The following is a 23,162-nucleotide window of genomic DNA, read 5'->3' as shown; positions in this document are numbered from 1 at the left end:
CGTCGTGTAAAACGAGAAAGGTCCGAATAGATAGTTAACGTTATCATTAGAGATAATGATTGTTAATGTCAGTGATAATTAAAATGTTTGTCTTCAGCTTCACTGACATCTCACTCGAACTCGATACTAAGTATTAGCGACACAAAACGTGAGTTGGTAACAATGAAAATTATAAAACAAACTAGACATTTTATGTAACAATTAATTTTCCAGACACGTGTATTTTGCTATTGATACAAGTAACATAACAACAGCATAGTCGACAAACTAGACAAAGGTTTACGTGTAATATTGTTTGATTTGATTCATATAGTAAATTGGTTGATTTGATACATATGGTATGACTAATTAGCCACGAGTTAAAAGTAAAAAAAATGGAACTCAAGGTATAAAATCGGATCTAGTTTCTATGCTACTATGGGAGATTCGTTCAAAATAAGAATAAGAACAAACATGCATATGGCGAGCAACAAACAACTTTTTTCCATATATAGTCGGTTAAAACCCTACATAAATTAAAAATCAATGTGGTAGGTCAGAAATGATTCATGCTGCAACCGTTTTGTGATGATGTTGTTTTTTGTGTACTTATATTCGATAGCATACACCATCTTAGCGTACGACTCCACAAAAGATGGGCCGGCGTGGCTCACTCCGCGATTTCGTCGCTTTGCTACAGGTAACTAAAAGTACATCCGTTCCGCCTCAATTTTGGGGAAAGCTATAACCCGCGCGTGGCGCTGTCGCCACCTAGCGGCCATATCTGTGCTGATCGTAACAGACGCGTTTTGTTAGAGAGTGAGTCTTCTGTACCTGTACTATTATTTATTCTGTGACATGGGTTCCAGTGTATATATAGGGATACAATACATTATGTTGACCGGTATATTTTCTTGGGCCTGTACATTCTCATTCCGCTGGTAAGGGAAGGGACTCTAGTGACCCCTGGATAGTGGTATTGCTTCAAATTATGAAGATTAACATTGCGAGGATAGCAATGCAGTTTTCCAGTTCGATAATATATCCTTTTTCAAAGCACTTTCTGCTTAGAGGGACAGATAAAGATGTTGGATGGACAAATGTTGTTTTCATATCCCTTTATCATAAATACAGTGTCCGGTGAAAGGATACCTAAATGTAATATCACCTCAAGTTGGTGGGGGTTGGTAAGCCAAGGAAGTCGAGTGATTCCGATGAACATCTACTTCAATTATGAAGAAAACATTCCGAAGTTCAGTTTATGGAGTTAGTTTTCCATCCGTACACGAAAAGACATCATTTAATGTCGCATCGCTTTGGCGACTGTTATCTCAGATGTGTAAGGTAGGGAAGTCGAGTGATCCAGAAGAACTACTCCAATTATGAAGAAATTGGGAAGTTCAGGAGTATGTCATTTTTCCACAGAACTACTCCAATTATGAAGAAATTGGGAAGTTCAGGAGTATGTCAGTTTTCCACAGAAGAACTACTCCAATTATGAAGAAATTGGGAAGTAAAGTTCAGGAGCATGACAGTTTTCCATCCACACGATCATTTCATGTCGCATCGTTTTAGCTACCGATCTCCGATTCCAAGACGAACCAAAACAAATATCTACGTGATTTTTCTTCAACCCGCGAGGCCTCGGCGCTTCCGTGTCTCCAATAACCTTCCTTATTATCGCGATAGGATAACCACGGTAATTACACGTCTGCCAAAGGGCAATTTCACAACCTTCCGAGTAATTGTTATTGGGAATCTTTAATTGATTAGTTTTTATTGCACGGACGTTAGATTTTATTACGTGCCAGTGCCAGTTTTATATGCGTACAACGTGATCTTAAATTGTTAGCACTAGTTGCCGAAATGTCGATAAACACAGTAGGTATTTATTTATATCGCGATAAACGTGAGTGGTCTGCTGTTATCATAGAAGGTAGGATCGTATAGAAGTGGTATATGCGTGCCTCCGTGAGGGACAAAACATACGCAAATGCGACACTGTGATTGGTCTAATTTATTTGTTGCCCACCATTATCCATACTAAAAAAATGGTGGGGAACAAAAAATATGTGAGACTGTGATAAGGACAAACAATAATAGCGCTTTCTCTGCTACTCCTACTGAAAAATACGTAAGACTATCCCGTTCTGTCAGTTATCCCCACCACTCATGCCCAATCCAGTTTACTACTAGATTCATGGCTGTTATATATTAAATTTGTATTTTAAATGTCTATGTTATATTATTGATTACATAATTATATACACGTTTATATGAAATTCCACAGTGAATTGGTTTTAACTGTCTTACTGTGTAATTTGTTGAATAAATAAAAACTAAAAAAATACCGCCATGTTTTTGGTACATTAAAAGCCGCAACAGACTACCGCACCGCACCAAGGTCACGATGCGGTGCGGTAGTCAGTTACGGCTTTAAAAACACACGAATTTAATATACCACTTGCGACCATTCCCTTTCATTTCCTTCTAAATCAGGGTTTATCGGGTTTATGTTTTCCTGTCCTCGTTTTCTGGGTTAATCCCAAATTTTACCAGTGTTACCACCGGTATGCAGCTGGGATTTTTTTTGCATTTGTTAGTTACCAGCGGTAACATGAAATAATAATCCATTATCCTCTCTTAATTCATAAACACAACCATTTTATTATTTTATTTTGTTCATATCATAGCGACATTATGTTTTATTAAAAAAAAGCAAGCAGGTCAGACCAGGGCATTAGGTAAGTATTTAGATTTTCGCACAAGCCTTCAGCATCTTAAATAAATGTATCAATAAATACACCTCGACTGATTATAACGATACATTAATGATTAACTGAACAATTAAAATATAGTTAAATTATACCTGCAACAGCTTCGATTATGAATTGTTGTCATAATCGAGTCGAAATCGTATATAGTTAAAAAGCTAAAAGTATGTAGAAAGAGACGAGGAGAGTTTCGTCACTCACACTTATCTGGCATCTCGCTTGCCTTCTTAGATAAGCGTTAGCTTTGTCTCTCTTTATTTACGTCCATGAAACGGTGACTACACAGTATATGCAAAGAGAAACGAAGCAACAGTAAAACTGCGCAGCTTATTTCACAACAAAAGGGTTTTTATTAACTTAATTTTATAGTTTCTGTTTAGAACTGGGTTAGAAACCTAATTGTAATTTGTTCTTCATTAAAAAAGGACGAATACAACACTAAAAGTCGGGTTTTTGTCATTGTGACAGTTCATCGATTGATGTGGTTGTTTGGCCTGCTCTACTTGGCCTCGTAAATCGTGGTGGGGGAAGCGCTACTCGCACGGTTTCTATTTTGCTTTTCTCGATTCAATTTCAGTTATTTTACCGCGCTGAGTGAGTCCGTGTCTCATTCGCGCGAGCATTTTCTAACTTATTTATATTATATTAATTTAGTGTACTTAGACATTAAAGGACTAATATAATTAGTGATAGTGAAAGGTTACAAAAAGGATTTGGCTTGGATGTTATGCGGTGGTCTGTATAGACAGTGTAGTGCAATTTTTATACGAATCGGATGGATTGACGCAAATACATTATTGTGCGTAACCCCAAGTAAGTGGACGACGAAATAGGCTGTGATTTTGTAAAGAAAGCATACAAAGAGGTAAAAATAATAAATTGACGTTTGTTAGGTGTGAAAGTAGACGCAAGTGAATTTGCCAACGACCGAATCGAGCGAGCGAGTTGCGCGAGGAGTCGGCTTGGGTGTGAAGGACTTCCGAAATCGGGCGGTTAGTTTCGCCGCCGCCGCGCCATCTGGAGCTCGTGTCGCATCAACGCGAGCCGAATAATGTTCGCAAAATTCGACGTGTCCCATAGTTTCGCTGACAAAGTTGGAGAGTTGTGAACTATTAAAAACATTGTTTGCTTGCGAGCGCTAGCGAGTGGAGCCTACATGGTTTTGGTGTGCGGCTGAGCCATGGCCACCGCCGAGATGAGTGTGCCGGATAAGAAGCCTGAGCACGAATCAGGATATTACGAAGGTAGCGACCAGGAGGGCAGCATGGAATGCGGGTGCCCGAGTCCTATTAGCAGTAGGAACAGCTCTCACTCGACCAAGCGTCGGCACACCGGACAGAAACACAAGAAGGCACCTGTGAAGAAAGCCAGGCCGGAGCCTAATGGACATGAGAGGGACAAGAGTGTGGAAATAGTGGAGTGTTCTAGTGCTAGTTTACCATCAGTAAAGGAGAAGGTGGAGCCAGCTCCGGTGGCCGGGCCCAGCATGAAGCGGAGCAGTTCTGTTGAGCTGATCGGTGGGACTGTCCCCGCTCCGGTTCAGCACTCTGTGGACTGGAATCTTGTGGATGCTAGTAAAATTAGGAAAAGATATAGAGGTAAGTTTTATTGTGTGTATGTATTTCTTCTTCTTCTTTTATTTTGTTTAAACTTCTAATTAATTTTATAGGGAAATTAGAAAAAAGTATTTGAACAGAGACTTTTAAAATTTTCCCAATTTCATCATCATGATAACTACCATTTTTTGAATGCAGAATTTCTGATAATTTAATTCTGATCAGTGCAATCAAACAAAACATGATTTATAGATATATATTGATTGCTTCTTATTATTGCATATTATTTTTATTGTACACAAGGTTAAATAAAAGTATCTCTCTAAATTATATCTTAATTTCAGTTTGTGTCATACCTAATTTACATTGATAATGATGCAAAAAATGTCATTGCAATGACTCAGGTCGTTGCCATTTGTGTAATTTGAATACACGTGAAAAAAGACATCAATAATTCAATATAACTAAAATATTTTTTACAAATTAGAAACCAACTCCACTAGAATCTTTTAAACCGAACTTTGCACCAGCTTGGAGAGGGTGAGAGAAGTGGGAGAGAGAGTGAGGGAGTGTCATTTCATTATTCAAATATGCATCATATTTTCATATAAATTTTATATGAATGATGTCATTGCCACACTTTGTCTATGCAAATACCATGGAGCTTGGTCTGACTCTAAACATTTAAAAATTTCATCATTTTATGATCTTCATCAGCAATTTCATTTTTTCAAATTAGTGTAAAAAAGTACAAATCCTGGAGTTGCTAGAAATATATCCTAATCCAGGGGTCTCCACAAACTTTTTTACCTTTCGCGCGGGCCACCATCGGTTTTTGCGCCGGGGGAGGGTGTTTGTTTGCTGCTGTTAGGAATAGTTCACCCCCACTCAATGAATGCTGACCCTCTGGAGCCTGGCTCCTGTGGGCGGGACAGTGGGCACTCACTTTGGGTGTTGGCGGCGCGAACTGTAAAATGTCTTGTTTTCATCATTCAATATTGTTTACAAGCAACTTAAAAGATGACCCTTTCACACAAAAAAATCCCAAAGACAATCCAGCCAACTTTGAGAAAGGGAACATGCATAAAAAAATAACCCGATAAATTGTGAAAGTATTGAAAGTCAGTTAAAAATCATAATAGAACCGTTAGCTATTAGCATTTTAAAAGACATGGCAGTATTTTCTGAAATATACGTGTTGCATTTGTTTCCATGATTTATGTAACCATAAGTATATTATTTGATCAAATTACATAAGCCAAGTCTGTTGCGAGTGATTAGTATGAAATCACGAAAATACTTGTTGCCCTTGGATCTTGACCTACCTAAACAAAATACCTATGTATATATTTATTTTTTTATAGTATACCTATACTAAACTGTATGTATGTAAATGTATGATAATTTTGTAATGTAAAATAAAATATTATTTGATGTGAAAATTAGTATCATATTCTTACAAAAAATTAAAATTTTAATAATGAGTGTCCCTCTGCAAAACTACAGTTCATTAAAAAAATTAAATAAGAAGAATAAAGAATTTCATAGGTATGGTCTTTTAATTCTAAAAAAGATAGGATACAATTTATCTCATACTATGTAAATATTTTCTCTTTTTAATTAACCTTGTTAATCAAAACCTAAACCTATATCTTCACCTCCGGTTGTATTTTTTATGTCACTTAATTAAGAGCGCTATTACATTTCGGCGTTGAGCGAGTTTAGGTATTTTACGCGCTGCGGCAGGCCGTGCGAGCTCAGTACGCCGATCCCTTCTACCACGCTCGCACTACAATGATGGATTAAACATTCTTGATCCTTCGCGAAGCATATTGAAATCAACCATAACAACACTAACTGTACTTAACTTTTAAAGTTCTAAAACTGTTATTTGGTAAGTACGAAAATACTAAATGCAGTGCAAATGTACATAGGGGCTGTTCATAAATTACGTCATCTATTTTTGACGATTTTTGACCCCCCCCCCACCCCTCAAATCATCCAAAAATCAAGCTTCGGATGAATCTGTTTCCTCCTACGTCATGTTACCATCATCCGATGTCCAGACCCCCCCCCCACTCCTCCCATTTGAAACGACGTAATTTATGAATAGCCCCATACTTGTACTTATGAAGGTATATTACTCGAAAGAAATTATAGGTACCTACTCGCTTATTTACATGTTTCGTCATTGCATTTGGTACCTATAGGTTGTAAAGTTTGTATCAACGAGGGTTTAAAAACGAACTGGTACTGAGGATCTGATGATGATTAAGGTGGTCACGGATACCAATCAACCATGTAGTAACATGATTAGGCTCGTTTGATTCGTCTCAACAAGATCTTTGACACTGAAGATACACAGGGTCTGATGATGGAGCTGGAAGGTGGCCACGGGTACCAGTCTATCATGTAACTAAACAACTTCGTGTTTGGGCTCGTTTGATTCGTCTCAACAAGATCTTTGACACAAGACAGTACTCAGGCTCTGATGATGGAGCTGGAAGGTACCATTACCAATCAACCATGCAACTAAACCACATCGTGTTTAGGATCGTTTGATTCGTCTCAACAAGATCTTTGACACTAAGTGATACTCAGAGTCTGATAATGGAGCTGGAAGGTGGTCACCGGTACCAATCAACCATGCAACTAAACCACTTCGTGTTTAGGCTCGTTTTATTCGTTTCAACAAGATCTTTGACACAAGATAGTACTCAGGGTCTGATGTTGGAGCCGGAAGGTGGTCACCGGTACCAATCAACCATGCAACTAAACCATTTCGTGTTTAGGCACGTTTTATTCATCTTAACAAGATCTTTGACACAAGGTAGTACTCAGGGTCTGATGATGGAGCGCGAAGGTGGCGACGGGTACCTGTCTATCATCATCAGCTCCATCATCAGACCCTGAGTAGTATCTTGTGTCAAACATCTTATTGCGACGAATCAAATGAGCCCAAACACGAAGTGGTTCAGTTACATGGTAGACTGGTACCCGTGGCCACAGTCCAGCTCCATCATCAGACCCTGAGTACTAACTTGTGTCAAAGATCTTGTTGCGACGAATCGAACGAAGCCAAACACGAAGTGGTTTAGTTGCATGGTTGATTGGTACCGGTGACCACCTTCCGGATCCATCATCAGACCCTCAGTACTACCTTGTGTCAAAGATCTTGTTGCGACAAATCAAACGAGCCCAAACACGAAGTGGTTCAGTTACATGGTAGACTGGTACCCGTGGCCACAGTCCAGCTCCATCATCAGACCCTGAGTACTAACTTGTGTCAAAGATCTTGTTGCGACGAATCAAACGAGCCCAAACACGAAGTGGTTTAGTTGCATGGTTGATTGGTACCGGTGACCACCTTCCGGCTCCATCATCAGACCCTGAGTACTATCTTAAGTCAAAGATCTTGTTGAGACGAATAAAACGAGCCTAAACACGAAGTGGTTTAGTTGCATTGTTGATTGGTACTGGTGACCACCTTCCGGCTCCATCATCAGACCCTGAGTACTATCTTAAGTCAAAGATCTTGTTGAGCCGAATCAAACGAGCCCAAACACGAAGTGGTTTAGTTGCATGGTTGATTGGTACCGGTCACCACCTTCCGGATCCATCTTCAGACCCTCAGTACTACCTTGTGTCAAAGATCTTGTTGCGACAAATCAAACGAGCCCAAACACGAAGTGGTTCAGTTACATGGTAGACTGGTACCCGTGGCCACCTTCCAGCTCCATCATCAGATCCTGAGTACTATCTTGTGTCCAAGGTCTTGTTGAGACGAATCAAACGAGCCTAAACACGAAGTGGTTTAGTTGCATGGTTGATTGGTACCGGTGACCACCTTCCGGCTCCAACATCAGACCCTGAGTACTATCTTGTGTCAAAGATCTTATAGAAACGAATAAAACGAGCCTAAACACGAAGTGGTTTAGTGGCATGGTTGATTGGTACCGGTGACCACCTGCCGGCTCCATCATCAGACCCTGAGTACTATCTTGTGTCAAAGATCTTGTTGAGACGAATCAAACGAGCCTAAACACGAAGTGGTTTAGTTGCATGGTTGATTGGTACCGGTGACCACCTTCCGGCTCCATCATCAGACCCTGAGTATTATCTTGTGCCAAAGATCTTGTTGAGACGAATCAAACGAGCCCAAACACGAAGTGGTTTAGTTGCATGGTTGATTGGTACCGGTGACCACCTTCCGGCTCCATCATCAGACCCTGAGTACTATCTTAAGTCAAAGATCTTGTTGAGACGAATAAAACGAGCCTAAACACGAAGTGGTTTAGTTGCATTGTTGATTGGTACTGGTGACCACCTTCCGGCTCCATCATCAGACCCTGAGTACTATCTTAAGTCAAAGATCTTGTTGAGCCGAATCAAACGAGCCCAAACACGAAGTGGTTTAGTTGCATGGTTGATTGGTACCGGTGACCACCTTCCGGCTCCATCATCAGACCCTGAGTACTATCTTGTGTCAAAGATCTTGTTGAGATGAATAAAACGAGCCTAAACACAAAGTGGTTTAGTTGCATGGTTGATTGGTACCGGTGCCCACCTTCCGGCTCCATCATCAGACCCTGAGTACTATCTTGAGTCAAATAAATACATATAGAATGTCAGGTCGTTTCAAATATTTTTAATCCTGTCCGGTAGTTTATTAAACTGTACCATTATAAATTATAATACTATAAAAACGGTGCTAGGATCAAAGTCTCTCGTTGCGGTTTACACGCACACAGTATAGCGTTTTACACGGCGCCCGCCGCACACAATGATAAAAAACCTCGTCGTCGCCGTTGAAAATGTGCGGAGCCGACCGACACACGTCCTGCCTCTACAAGCTCTGCCGCGGCACTGAGCTGGCGCAGCGCGCGTCATCGGTAATATAGAGTAGTTTTCAAAAAATTGCCAAAAAATTATAGTAGAATTTCATAAACACTAATGTATACCAACAGTATAAGCAAACGTTGCAGATTGCTTGAGTATGAAAATGACTTCGATATTAAGTAGATTTTCGTAGGAATTGACACTTGTTTCGGAGAGAAAATCGAGTTCGTTTTACTTTGATTTTCTCTTTCTCAAAGGTATGTAGGAAAAATATAGTTTGATATGCCTAAAGTACAGGGTATTAGTAATACAAAATAGCCAGGTTTAGCAGAGTAAAATTCTCAACATTTCCAAATAAGAGCTCGCCATTCAGTGCTTCACGGGGTTTTTCGGAAACGACCATCAGAAAAAAAATCATTACTAATTTAATAAGTCCTTTTTCTAATATTTACAACGACATTTATAAAGATAAGAAGACGCTTTTACTGGAACAAGTACTCATTGTTTCTAATAATGAGCGCAAAGTCCTGAATTTCGTCGACTAGTATCATCAATTTTGCATTATTTCGACTTTTCTTGTAAGAGCGCTCTTAACAAAAGACTCATAACACGCGTATTAAACCGTAAAATTAATTTTAATGTTAACAATAGACTATTATAATACCTAAGATTGGATTCATTGGGCGAAAAATGAAAATAACCAAAGACAATGCTGTGTCTGATAAGGTGTTGTTCTCATAAACATAATGTCTTGCTCAGAACAGTTTAAAATACTTTGCTTTGTAACTTTTGCTGACTATACTTGGTTATAAAGTAAAAGTAAAACTCTTTAATGATCAAATCACAGATTTTAAGTGTAGTGGAAAATTATATCAGGAAACCATGCTATGCTGTTATGTAACACAACAACATAACAATTATCTATTTCATGCAAACAGATAAATTTATGTAACATTATCAGAATTAGATGATGTTATTAAATATATTGTAAACAACATAGGTACCTATCTATGACACAAACTACCAATACCACATTAATACAAATTAAATGTAATGAAAACACTCAACTTTTCTGAGTGAAATGTAAACAACAATTAAAAAATATGTTGATTCATCTTTTAAGTTGCTTGTAAACAATCTTGAATGGTGAAAACAAGTTATTTCACGCCTCTGTTCAATGCTGCCATGAAAGGACAAAACTTTTTGTTTTAATTGACAAATTTTCTCTTCATTCCTTCATTTATTCCTTTTGAAATTAAGGTAAAGTGCTAATTGATATTTAGTGTCTTTTTCTATTATAACTGATACTAAAGTTGCACATAGAAACAAAAATTAATAGTAATGTAATAACAGATAGACATAGTTTACACAATTGTTAAAATTATCTTTCTTCTCTAGTTAACTTGCATGACATACAATGTACATCTGGTCTCCCGCGATACAGGCCTAGCCTAGTGCGGGGACTCCTGTAATCTTCAAATGTCAAGTCAGTTATGCACAACTCTTACCAGAAACTCGTGTTGTTACTGTATTCTTTCTGTGCAATAAAATATTTTATATCTTTTAATTTATCTTATCTTTTCTGTTTAAAAAAATAATAAGTTTGTAGAGACAAATTTAAAAATCACCTCAGCCATATGGCAGAGTCCTAAAATATAGATCTTAATGTAGGCAGCGGTGCTAAGCTAATAGTTTTGCGGACTGTTCATTAAAACTATTAAAAGGGTCATTCTCTGAGAATATATCCGCGGTTGCGTCTAATTGCCCCAACTCTTTTCATACATTTTGTATGAATCGCGGCAATTACACCGTAGACATATTTTTTAGAATGACCCAAAAGTATTATCCTTCTCTTTGTAAATAATTAAAATAATATAGGTATGTATTTTGAATACTATCTTGTTTCCCTCATCTGTTTATACTTGCACCTATCAATAAAAAATAAGTTTTTGTAAAAATTTCATTTTTGGTACAAGCTTTTATCGCTGACTGTACTTTTCTTACGACAGACAACTAATACTCATCGAGACAATTCTAAAAACCCCTAACACAATTAGGTTGCGTTGTTTCATCACAGAGTTCCTATGGCCACCTCTTGTCTCCATCATCAGATCAGTTCGACAGTACCATATTATTGTATTGTCATCAGAACTACATACAGCTGCCAATTTTCATGACGCTACGATCCTTGGAAGATGGTTAAATTAGTTACCTTAGATTCCATTACAAGTTAGTTAAATAGTTACATACAGGTCGACCTAATAAAAACTTGTTAAAAATAAAAAGTTTTTTCAAACCGCAATTGTTTTGCAAATGGCGCCCCACTATCAGGCCTTGGTGCGATAGCCGTTATCAGGCATGGACGCCATTGGCTTGTGTTGCCATGAAACGAAAGTGTTACAAGGTGTTCATTCCATTGCATTATCATGGTTTTGATAGGATTAGCATAGTTTCGTAAGTATTAAATGAGCGTTTCTTTTATTTTGTGCCATTTTTATATATTGTGACCACAAAAACCCGTAGAAATAACACAAAAGTGGCAAAAAAGGTCACAATATATAAAAATGGGAAAAAATAAAAGAAACGCTCAATTATGTAAAATAATAAATGTTAATGGCTCATTTTATTAGTCCCATGGTTGATTTCTAGAACATATGTGGCTTTCTATCGGAGAAGGGTCCTTATGCACATGGAACATGAGGACTGTTTTTTGATGGAAAGCCTTGATACCTTTACATGCAGTAAAGTTCAAATTTCTTTTGAAATACCCACTTATAATTTGTTTCAACAGGCAACTAATACTCATACAGACAATTTTAACAAACCTGAACACAATTAGGTAACATTGTTTTATCATAGGGTTCCTATGGCCACTTGCAGTGTCCATCATCAGATCAGCTCGATGGTACCATAATATTGCATTGTCACCAAGCTTACATATGTAAATGTATGTGAAATTTCAGCTCAATCGAATAATGGGAACTGGATCTAATTTAGCTTGCAAGATTTGATCGGAACATATATACATACAAACTTACTTACTTACTCTGTTGGCTCAGCGACCCAAAACTCCGACACAAGACAGCGCTTTTTTCTCGGTCTTGTGCGACCTCTCGCCAATTGTTGACTCAGTTGACAGATCCGCCTCCACCATATCGCACCAGCGATATCTGGGGCGTCCAATAGGACTTCCACCTGCTGGGCGGCCCAGGTACGCTCTTTTCACGTTCCGATCTTCATCCATACTCTACATACTAGGGTATTTGCCTACCAGTCGCATCAGTTTCTTTTTTCAAACTGTCAAAACGATTTTGTTACTATTGGAATTTATATGAAACACTAGCATGTGACGTCACAATCAAATTACAAAAATAACTGCTGTCTACGTTTCTCTATTAATCTTCTGGTGCTTTATTTCATGCACGGTGTAAAATAATTTATTTTAAATACAGTCAAATACCCTATTTACCATGGTCTAATAAAACATGGTCTTCTATTCCCAGAGTGACACGGGCCTACGTCACAATAACATTGCCACTTTATTTCAACATAACATGTTACATGGGTACATTATAGCTATGGTTAATAAGTTAAAATATTTCTTTATAATTTTATAATTTTCATTTATAATGTATTTTATCTTAAATTTTACAATAACACGTCATTTTTAATTATTCGTTAGCAATATCTTCCGATTCACGAAAGAAATTTCAGACGTTCGGGTAATTCTGTTTACATTACTGGCAACACATGATAGCGCTGTCACATTTGACAATTCGGATCTAGATAACTTCATGCCCTGACCGTCATCCTTGTCGAACGCGTGTTAATTGTTATTTCCTTCTCGCTCAGTGTCAGCAGTCGCAGTGTTTTCCAAACTTTTCACGTCGTAAGCTTGGTAATTAATGTGTAACTGTGAATTAGTTTTTTAAACGTTTGTCTTGTATAGATAAATAAAGTTTAATTTAATACATTAGATTTGTTTTATTTTACTATGTTTCTACATGAATAACTTAAAATTAATGCCGTTAAAATAATTTTCACCGTTGGTTAAAATTCTCCCACATTTTAAAGTTTGAGAACCTGTAAACAGCATGATGACGTAGGCCCGTGTCAGTTAGGTCATACGCGAATCTCGGAATAGAGTACCAGGCGGAGTATATTATTATACCATGCTATTTACAAACGTGGCAAGTTAAATAAAAGCGTGTACAATTTAATAAGATAATTGCCAACTGTGAGTTTGTTTAAACCCAACTACCTACCCAATGATGTAGGCCATAAGGGGTCATGCATTAATTACATCACACGTTTAGGGGGAGGGAGGGGGTCAAGAAAATGTGACATGTTGTGACAAGGGGGAGGAGGAGTCACAAACTTTGTGACGTCACTTTAACTTCATCAGTAACCGAAAATTTATTTAAATTATTTTATACGCCAATATACATTTAAATAACAAGTTTTAGAAACGATAATCGTTTTTATTCGTTTAATTTTATTTCTTAATCAGTTTTAGGTTATAAAATTACTAATATTTCTTTTGTCAAAAATATTTAGATAAAATATTAAATAAATATTTGCCAATTTCGTTGAAGAAATGTGACGTCACACCAGGGGGGAGGGGTTTGCCAAATGTGACCAAGTAAAAAAACCTAGAAATTCGTGTGACGTAATTAATGGATGACCCCTAAATATACATTCTGGTAAATTATGACAATTCTCACCTTTAGACAATTCATAAAGAGAGTTCAACGAACTTACGTCATTGTAAATATTGTAAAGGTAAAAAATATCATTATCACTTGTCATGCAAATGATTATCTGGTCGCGAATGTTTTTAAAAACACTGGTGTGTACTGTCGCCATCAGATATATCGGAGCGGTCCAGGTGCTCAAAAATATCTGAACACGCACTCTAACGCCTTGACAATAGAGGCGTGTTCAGATATTTGTGAGCGCCTTGACCGCTCCGATATATCTGATGGCGACTGTACAGGAGTCGGAGTGCATGTTATTTTACGTGTGGGTTGGTGTATGTTTATCTTAATTGTATTTCAAAGTAAATATTGTGATGGCTTGTAGATTCCTTAGTTTCATGTTATAGCTGCTTATACTAAAAACTAGTGTATGTAAGTATATTGTCTTATGTTTCTTTTCGATTGTTTGGATGGGTTCGGGTAATTTCAGCGTATATTTTAGAAATACGGACAGTATGTTCATGGCGTTCGTGCTTAGGCTCCAAATACATGGTTTTAAAAAACGCTTATAGAATATTGACAGACTCCTTGATAGTCTATTCGACATGTGTAGTAAATTTTACTTATTATATATAATTTAGATTGTATAAATGTTTAGCAATGATAAATTATATGATGCTTAACAAGGTGTTAATGTCCTTTTACTGACATATACCTACAACAGCAGCTCCAAGCTAAGGATGTAATTATTCATTTATATGCACATAAACACAATATCATTTCACAATGAGCTATGTTGGAAGTATTATTACAAGGTGCAAAAACCTCAAAGAAATAAATATTTCATAAGAACAATACGTGTGTGTGTACATATTTACAAACATTATTGTGAAATTGAAGATGCCAGTATTTTAACGTAAAATAAACGCTTATTATTTATCTAGTACTTGCACTGACATTGCCACTGGGTCGTTTTAATAAAGCCTGTAATACAGGGTGGTTTTTTTTATCCCTTAGCAATATTTTACGATTTAAATATATTGATATACATATTGAACGACGTTTACTAATGGTAGCAACCCAGAAATCGCAAAAAAGTTCGACTCTCCAATATAAATCTGATCTGAATAAATTAATGTGCTTAGCAACTAGGAAACAAACCAAATTATTACTATAATTTTTTTTTAAGTATTCACACTAACTATACATATATAAATTTTAACTGAAATAAATGTCATACACTAAACTTAAAGAAAAAGTGACTAAGTCCACCGGTGGCCGAGGACGGAATGTCTAAATGTCTACAAACATTTTACGTGATTGTTACTCCATATCAAAATGATCGCGCGAGGTATATTATTGTATAGCCAAGAGGTTAAGACCATCATGATTGAATCATAAATGTCAACGTAACTTTGATATGAAGTTAGAACACTGTATACAATTTTCTAACTGCGCATAAATGGCTTGAAAACCGTGCCCTACAGTTATTTCTCACACCGAATGCATAATGTATGTATATTTTATTTTAATTATCCATTCTTAACTTGCGCCTGCGTTGATTTTCAAGTAGGCAAATATTTAACTGTACCTATTAAGGTTCCCATGGTATTTTGTAAGATATGATTTATGAGAATAAAAGCGAAGAATGTCTACAGTAGCTTTTTATTTAAAAAATAAAAATATTCTACTAACTATGTCGTTTGAGACATTATAGTTCGTTTTTTTAGAGTTAGAAAAAAGGTAAACAATCTTGATGTGTCTTTTAATTGAAAAACGTTTTAAAAATAATTCACGGCAAATAAGTAACAATTATGAATCTAATACGATCATTTATATTCTTCTGCTTTCATAAGTAATAGTTACTAATGTTTAAAAAGCGTTTTTCAATTAAAATACATGTCAAGATTGTTTACCTTTTTTCTAATCCTTCTTTCTAATGCTAAAAAAAACGAACTATAGGTAGTGCAAACAAAAATAGTTTTTTTTTAACTTAAAATAAAACTAGTGACCGGATGGCGGATGCAAATTAACTTTTAATAAACAAATTTTGATATTATTGTAAGGCAAGTTGTATCCATCAGCCGCATTATTGACCGAGCGAAGCGAGCGTCCGCGTTTCAGCTTGGGCAAAAATGCTTTCATATGTTCAGCAGGTTCGATAACTATGTGCATTTTTTTTCTCGTTGCAATTTTTAGAATTTTTTGTTTAACGAAAAACAAAAAATATGGATCACTTTGCTTAATTGTTAATATATAACATATAAGCTAGGTTAATTTAAGACTTATAAGCTAGGTTATTTTAAACACATTTTATTAATTTAAATATTAAACATTCCCAGAGAGGGTTTTGTCATAAATGTTCTCGTACGTAGTTGTCAAATAACTAACCCAGTATTATTTGTTTCAGTCAATCTAAACGGACAATCAAAAGTGGACATATCACATTTCGACCTGCTCAAAGTTCTTGGCACAGGAGGTAAGTCAACATTTTATATAACTCATCAAAATAATTTATTTACAAACAAGATATATACAGTTTTAAAAAGATATATACAGTGGTATTACTAAAATAAATTAATAACTAGCTTAAATCTAAAATAGGCCCTTGAGGCATTGTACCAAGGATGCTGGTGGCATTTCCTCGCTGTATCGCAATGCTGATACGTTTTATATAATACTTAAAAATACCCTGAAATCGTCTTATTTTGCCTTGGCCTAACTAAAGGTTTATCCAAATCAATATTAACTATGTTTCAAATAAGAGTTTGTGAACCGGTAGAAATAGAGTTGGACCAAGCTAAGTCTGCATGGCATTTGCAATGAATAAGTGTGGCAATGTCATTATTAATGTCAAATATCTGTGAAAATATTACGTTTATAGTGACACTACCTGACTCTGTTATAATAAATTCGGTGCATAGTTTAGCTTACACGGGTAATCATTCCATTAATTATTCAGGTGGGTTCATAGTAAATATTAATTCATGTTAATTAAATTAATATCCTAGAACTGTCTATTTTATCCGTTATGTATTCAAAAGCAAAAATACCCTTAAGCGCAAAAAAATACGCTTATTAATTAGACTAACTTTATTCCTATTTGACTGGAGTACCGTTCACGGTTCACAAGAACTGCGTGCCTATGGAAGTATGGACTGAGGTCGTTGACCTGCCGCATGGGGTGTTTATTAGATAATTGGTTCCGAGCTTTACTAAGACAGCTGATTCTTTGAGTTAGTATTATTAAATAAGGCAGTAGTCTGCGAGATGAGACTTTATTACTTAAAGTATAAAGTCCACTTTTAAATGGACGTGTAGATGAATTTATTTAATTCTGTACTTAGTTATGGTTTCTGGGTGAATTTTAAGTACCTATTAAGGTGGACATCCGAGTGCTCGCATCAGGCCTACTGATATGCCGTTGCCGCCGAAATTTTCCGAAATTGCGTCATTTCCACTTAGAAAAGTTTAGGCAACTTCTCACATTTTTGTATAGGAATTGAAATTTTCTATTTAATAAAAGTTTCAGCCCCATTCGATAGTTTATTACATTTCTTTTAGATTAAAAATCTGTTTACTTACAACATAAACAACATTTGTTTTGAACGTTTTGCGCAACGGCCGTTTCCATTTTTCCTGAATCAACAAATAGCGACACTCTTTAAAATGAATCTTAAGTATTTGACGTTAAGGTTCATGATGTATAAGTTAATGGATGGATCGTGCGAACTTCCCGTGTTTGGGCGGAGTTCGGAACTGAAGCCCGAGCGGTGAGGTCACGTTGGCAGCAATGCTCGGTCGTCATGCCTTTCAGTTTTCATTAACGAATTATTATTAAGTACATGTCTAATTAAATAAATATTAATAAATAATTGACTGGGCTTCACAAGTCCACAGTAAGGGCTCATTTCGACGATGCGAGAACTCGCATGCGAGTTTCATTACATTGCGGTTTTTGATCGGTGGGTTGAATTGGACGTAGCCAACAGTCCGCAATGTAACTAAAATAGCATGCGAGTTCTTAAAACATCGCATCGTTTAAATGAGCCCTAAGGCTTATGTTGTGAATACTACTTAGACCAGGGGTCGGCCAACTTAGAAGAGCCAACTGTAGTTTAGAAATCACCAGTTTAGGGAACCTTAAAGAGCCGCAACTGTTGTTTTCAGTGGTGAAGAACTCTCAAAGGTTAATTTGGTAATGGGTGACGTAAAGAGCCGCAATTGTACCTTCCGAGAGCCGCGGTTTGCCTGACTTAGGCAAAAATAAATAGTAATAAAAATTTAACACCAATGACTCAGGAAGAGTCGCATAACTTCAATGACGCTGACTGTACACGAGCCATGTCCAGTGTTATTTGCAAATTCCCAGTTAGGGTGGCCACTGTACTGTGAAACGTGTATTAAGTAATAGCTGACATAACGGTTACAGTAATTAGTACGCACGCTATTAGGTACGCTGGCCGCGTAATCTGTAATGCCTAGTGCTTCCACGCATGATCTAAAACCAATACATCATCAGCCTTTACTTCCTGCTCAGTGCTAAACACATGCCTCTTATTGTATGTTTTTTTTTTTATTGGCCGAGACCTTGTCACCGCAATGTGTGTGTATGCGTGTTTCAATAGGAGCTTGGAGACGTCTCTTTTTAATTATATAGCTAAGAGTAACTCCAGCTCTCTCTACATACCAGAAAATCGATTTAAATAATGCTCTCAAATCCGTTTGTGAGCTAGGAGGCTACAGATAGACACACAAGCACATGAACATATTAAATACCCCGCTTTTTGTGTCAGAGGTTAAAAAGTTTTTCGGTAATAGTCCTTGCTCAATACAGATAAAGAGATAAAGGGATCTTCAAAGCCTGTAGATTACAAGTTGACAATAGCTTCTTTGTTGTAAAAAAAAACAAACAAAATGTAAATACCGATCATTGAACTCGAAGGATCTCCGGTCATCTGTTTGACCGATTACTTATCCTTATCTATTCATGGATGAGAACAGAGATAAGCGATAATGTTGCAATTATATATGCGGAACTCAAAAAATACTGAGACTGCCTAAGTGCCTACCCCTCAAACCTTGGTGATAGGCCCTCTGCTTTGTTCCCATGACATTTAGAACCAGATGTGGTAATACTAACAAGTTTATCTCATTGATTTATTGGTAACAAACCCTTAGCTTCACTTTTTTGTAGTTTTAAAAATATTTAAGTCGTATCAACAGCAAAGCTACTCTTGTGCTCTACACACAAAATAACAATCGTGATAATTTCGCGAAAATAATACTTACTTATTTTGTTTATTGTCTGATTCGAGTGAAAACCTTATTCAGACGGAAAGCATTGAAATTATTTGAAATATTAAAATATATTACATATTAAGAACGGGTCACTCGCGTATTTGAAGTCGAAAACCGCTTGACGGAAGTTTTGTTATTAAAATTATTTGAAATATGTACACTGAAAATGTATAATATTTATTTATTTGATTATTATAGTGTCAATCGATCATATTAATAAACTAGTTTAATGCTGGTTAAAGTGGTTAAGTCTGCACATTGACTATAATAACGTATTTATATTGGTAATTTCTATTTAATATCGATTTCCCTACAAAGAGCCGAAGGTCTCAGGAAAGGCGCAGAAGCTACATCGACGCCGTACAAAACGTGACCCGGACGGGGCACGAGTACACGTGATATTGCTACTTTTATAACCCGTGTTACCTTGAAATAGGGACTTTTTTCCTATATAATAGAAAAATATAGGCACATATTACAGTAGCGTTATATACATACTGACAAATAACGCACAGCTTAGCTGGTCAATTGAAAGTAGGATTTTGAAGTTTGAAATATAGCGCTCGACTAGCAAAGGATTTTTAGAAATTCAGTCTAAGGGCCGGTCCAGACGGACTGCAATTTGTATGGGAACTGCACGCCTATACCAGCCTTTAGATTTAATTATCTATCTGTGGATACGATTAGGAAAGCATGTTTCTTCTTCTGATACTTTAATAGAACACCAAGGATGTTACATTCTGAATTTATCAAGTGGCGAACGCGATAATTTGCCTTCTCACTGAAGATATATAATTAAATTTGAGAGGTGAAAGTTCTCTAAAGTACAACGCAGTACTAAATCTGATAGTGTCCGATTGGTATTTGTTCGAAAGTTGATTAAATCTGGCGAGCGGATCTTTGGTATCTTGATTGATGTCAATCTACATATTCTGAACTGAATGTTTAACCGATTGCTTTCAAAATCAAATCCATCTTTAAAAAAAAATCTTTTGGGATAGTTTTCACAATCAAGTCAATTTATGCTTATTTTATAGTCAAGTGTAAAAATATGGGTGCGTACAACTTACTCAATAATATGTCCCAACTTCTTAACTGCAAATAGAGGTATGGGACATATTTTGGAGTATGATGAATGCACCCATATTTTTACACTTGACTGTACAATTGTACATATGTACTTAATCATCATTAATATCATTATAATACGTATAAACTGAAAGACTTTAAAGACCAAACGTTTTTCGATAGGTATATACTCTTTTTCGTTATTCACATAGCCGCTCAATACCCTACGTAATTTTGGATAAATCCTTATCACTAGAAATGAAGAAGACCAATTCAATCTAAAAATGACTCGCCCTGACCTGCAATGCCAGCCACCAGAATTGTATCTCTGACCATCTTGCATCTGTATTTATAATGTTTGGTTCATGACGATTTCGTTCTGCTATAAATAGTTATTTGTACAACAAGAGATCAAAGTTTGATATTTCTTCGAGTGCTTATTTTGAGTCCCGTGCAAGCGAAAGATTCTATTCTCGCTACGCTCGTGAATCTAATTTAGAATCTTGAGCGTAGTAAGGGATTCAAAAGCGCACGAGATGTAAATAACTTTGATCTCGTGTAGTACACAAAATTTTTCACCCTAAGCAGTGAGAACATACCTAGAGGGACAGAGATAATAGAACCCAAGTATATCGAACTTGTATTAGACCCCGCATGTTGAAATGTTTATAAAGGTCACTTGCATGTCATTTTGTCTCACTCAGTGAGCAAAATCGCATTTTGCTCACTGAGTGAGACCCAATCAGTGAGCAAAATGCGATTTTGCTCACTGAGTGAGACAAAATGACTCAGTGAGCAAAATCGCATTTTGCTCACTGTTTTTAAGAAGCAAAGTACCCTTGTTCGATCTGCTGAGGTGAAAAGGTATATTGTCTCAATCCTTGTTATCATGTGTTGTAACTATTTTACTGGTAACATCTGTGTGATCATTATGTACAGTCACCACACGGGTTTGTTATGTATGGGTTCTTGCTAAATTGAAAATTCTATAGCGTAAGTATTGAACAACCAATTTAGCTAGGACCCTAAATGGCGCAACAATCGCGGAGCGTGATGGTACTATCATTAGCATAAAATCTGTGGTGCCTGTTGGTTTCACACTTTAACCTTTTCGACGCCGTGTCAAACACAAAAGCTGTCACTCGGACGCCACGTCACCGAAGTGTCAAAACTGAAATTGCACTTTATGCATATGCACGTAGGTCTATGTTGCTCTGTGGTCTGTGACCGATTAATCGGTCTTTGGCGTTGAACCTGCGGTGCGGATATATCGGTCATTGGCGTCCAAAAGGTTAATCTAAATGGTCAAGATTTTTTTGTCAAGTGTTGTAAACCAAGGGGAGAGGCCTTTGCCCAGCAGTGGGGCACATATCACGGGCTAAGAAAAAAAAATTGTAATCCATTATTCTGGTAACATCTGTGTAATTTTGGTTTACTTCCTAGTTCGTTAGCATGACATTATGGTATTTGTTTTCATGTTGACTGTTAACTTAACTGAGTAAATTGTTAAAATCGTTAATGTGAAGATTTGTAAACAATTCGGATAACATCTGTTGATTTAGTTAACTAACATCATAATATCCATAGAAGGTAGGAGCCTATAGAAGTGCTATACGCGTGCCTCCGTGAGGGACAAAACATACGCAATGCGACACTATGATTGGTCGAATTTATTTGTTGCCCACCATAATCCATACTAAATTTACGGTGGGGAACAAATAAAATTTGAGACTGTGACAAGGACAAACAATAATAGCTCTTTCGCTGCTACTCCTACTGAAAGATACATAAGACTATCCTGTTCGGTCACTTCTCCCCACCCCTCATGCCAGATGCAGTTATATACTAGATTCATGTCATTAGCATAAAAACTATGGGTCTAACGTGTTAACTTTCGATATCACTGCACTATTGACATACTATCGCTGGTCATTATCTTTATCACCGATTTTTATAGTGTCCGATTGCGACCTTTATCTTATCGATGGTAATTATGTCGACATTTAACACGTGGCCATAATAAACATTAATGTTCTTTTGTCAGATAGGGACTATGTCAAAATCGGGTTGCTTTTCCCTAACCCTTTTCCAGGCATACTAATTCTATTGCCACGCAGCAATATAATTTCAACTTTGGCATTCCCATTTAAGGTTCAAATTAGATTGCACTTTCGGGAAATGTGACATGTCTTCAAAGGAAACCACAAAGCTGGATTAGTCGGAATATATTGGGATTTTTTGGGAAACCTTGTAGATAGCCGCGGCTTGGAAAAGAGCTAATTATTGATTAGACTCCTTACAGACGATTGTATGTAGCTGCTAAAACAATAATAGAACACCGCGTTGTATTGCTAGAGCTGAGAAATTTTGCGAAAACATCAAAGGATGTATTGACGACGTGGTATTATCCATTTTCCCCTTACTCGTATAGCTAAAGAAGTGAAAGAAAATTTTCACAACATAACATCGCTCACGGTTGATTTAAGAGAAGGCCATACGCCATACGGAACAGTAGCGTACCTACATGCAAGCGTACCAATCGTTATTGCATGCATGCGATTGTCCAACTGACCTTAGATACGTTACCTAACGCATACGTCACTGTGTCAAGCGATGAAATCGGTGCGTCAAGCGTCAACGTCGGTCGTACTCGCCCGTCATGTGTTATGGTTATCACTTTTGTTCCTGATTCAATGGGTGTATGCAATTTTACATCATCTACGTCATACATAATAATATTGCCTTTTTCCTTACGCAAATTATAGATTTTTATTTACTACGATCTTGACATGCAATACCTCTTTCGATTCGCTTCGCAGTATTTCATACTTTTGAGTTTTTGTTGCTGATTATTTTTAGCCATTTAAATTCAATTCTTATTGTTTCATTCACCGCGTCTGCATCACCAGCTGACATACCCAATTAAAGAACTACTTTTTAATAATCAA

At 36.8% G+C, this 23,162-nt stretch overlaps 2 protein-coding genes across 4 annotated transcripts in view; both read left to right on the top strand.

Moving 5' to 3' along the window:
- The window catches only part of LOC134801812 (transmembrane channel-like protein 7), a 187,556-nt gene that overhangs the window by 58,522 nt on the left and 105,872 nt on the right, over positions 1 to 23,162 (top strand). The gene's annotated exons all lie outside the window — the stretch shown is intronic.
- Positions 1 to 23,162, top strand: part of LOC134801798 (ribosomal protein S6 kinase alpha-5-like) — a 130,040-nt gene that overhangs the window by 1,892 nt on the left and 104,986 nt on the right. Inside the window, exons 1-2 of one of the 2 annotated variants that reach the window (XM_063774400.1) lie at positions 3,252 to 4,351; positions 16,256 to 16,324. In XM_063774400.1, the coding sequence (XP_063630470.1) occupies positions 3,934 to 4,351; positions 16,256 to 16,324 (487 nt within the window). In that variant the 5' untranslated portion in view covers positions 3,252 to 3,933. Of the gene's footprint in view, positions 1 to 3,251; positions 4,352 to 16,255; positions 16,325 to 23,162 lie in introns of those variants that run through there. The other variant, XM_063774399.1, reaches the window with a different exon arrangement.

This window comes from Cydia splendana, chromosome 23, assembly GCF_910591565.1.
Source record: "Cydia splendana chromosome 23, ilCydSple1.2, whole genome shotgun sequence".
NCBI lineage: Eukaryota > Metazoa > Arthropoda > Insecta > Lepidoptera > Tortricidae > Cydia > Cydia splendana.
Note: the sequence above shows the minus strand (reverse complement) of the source record. Positions and strands in the feature narration are given on the sequence as shown.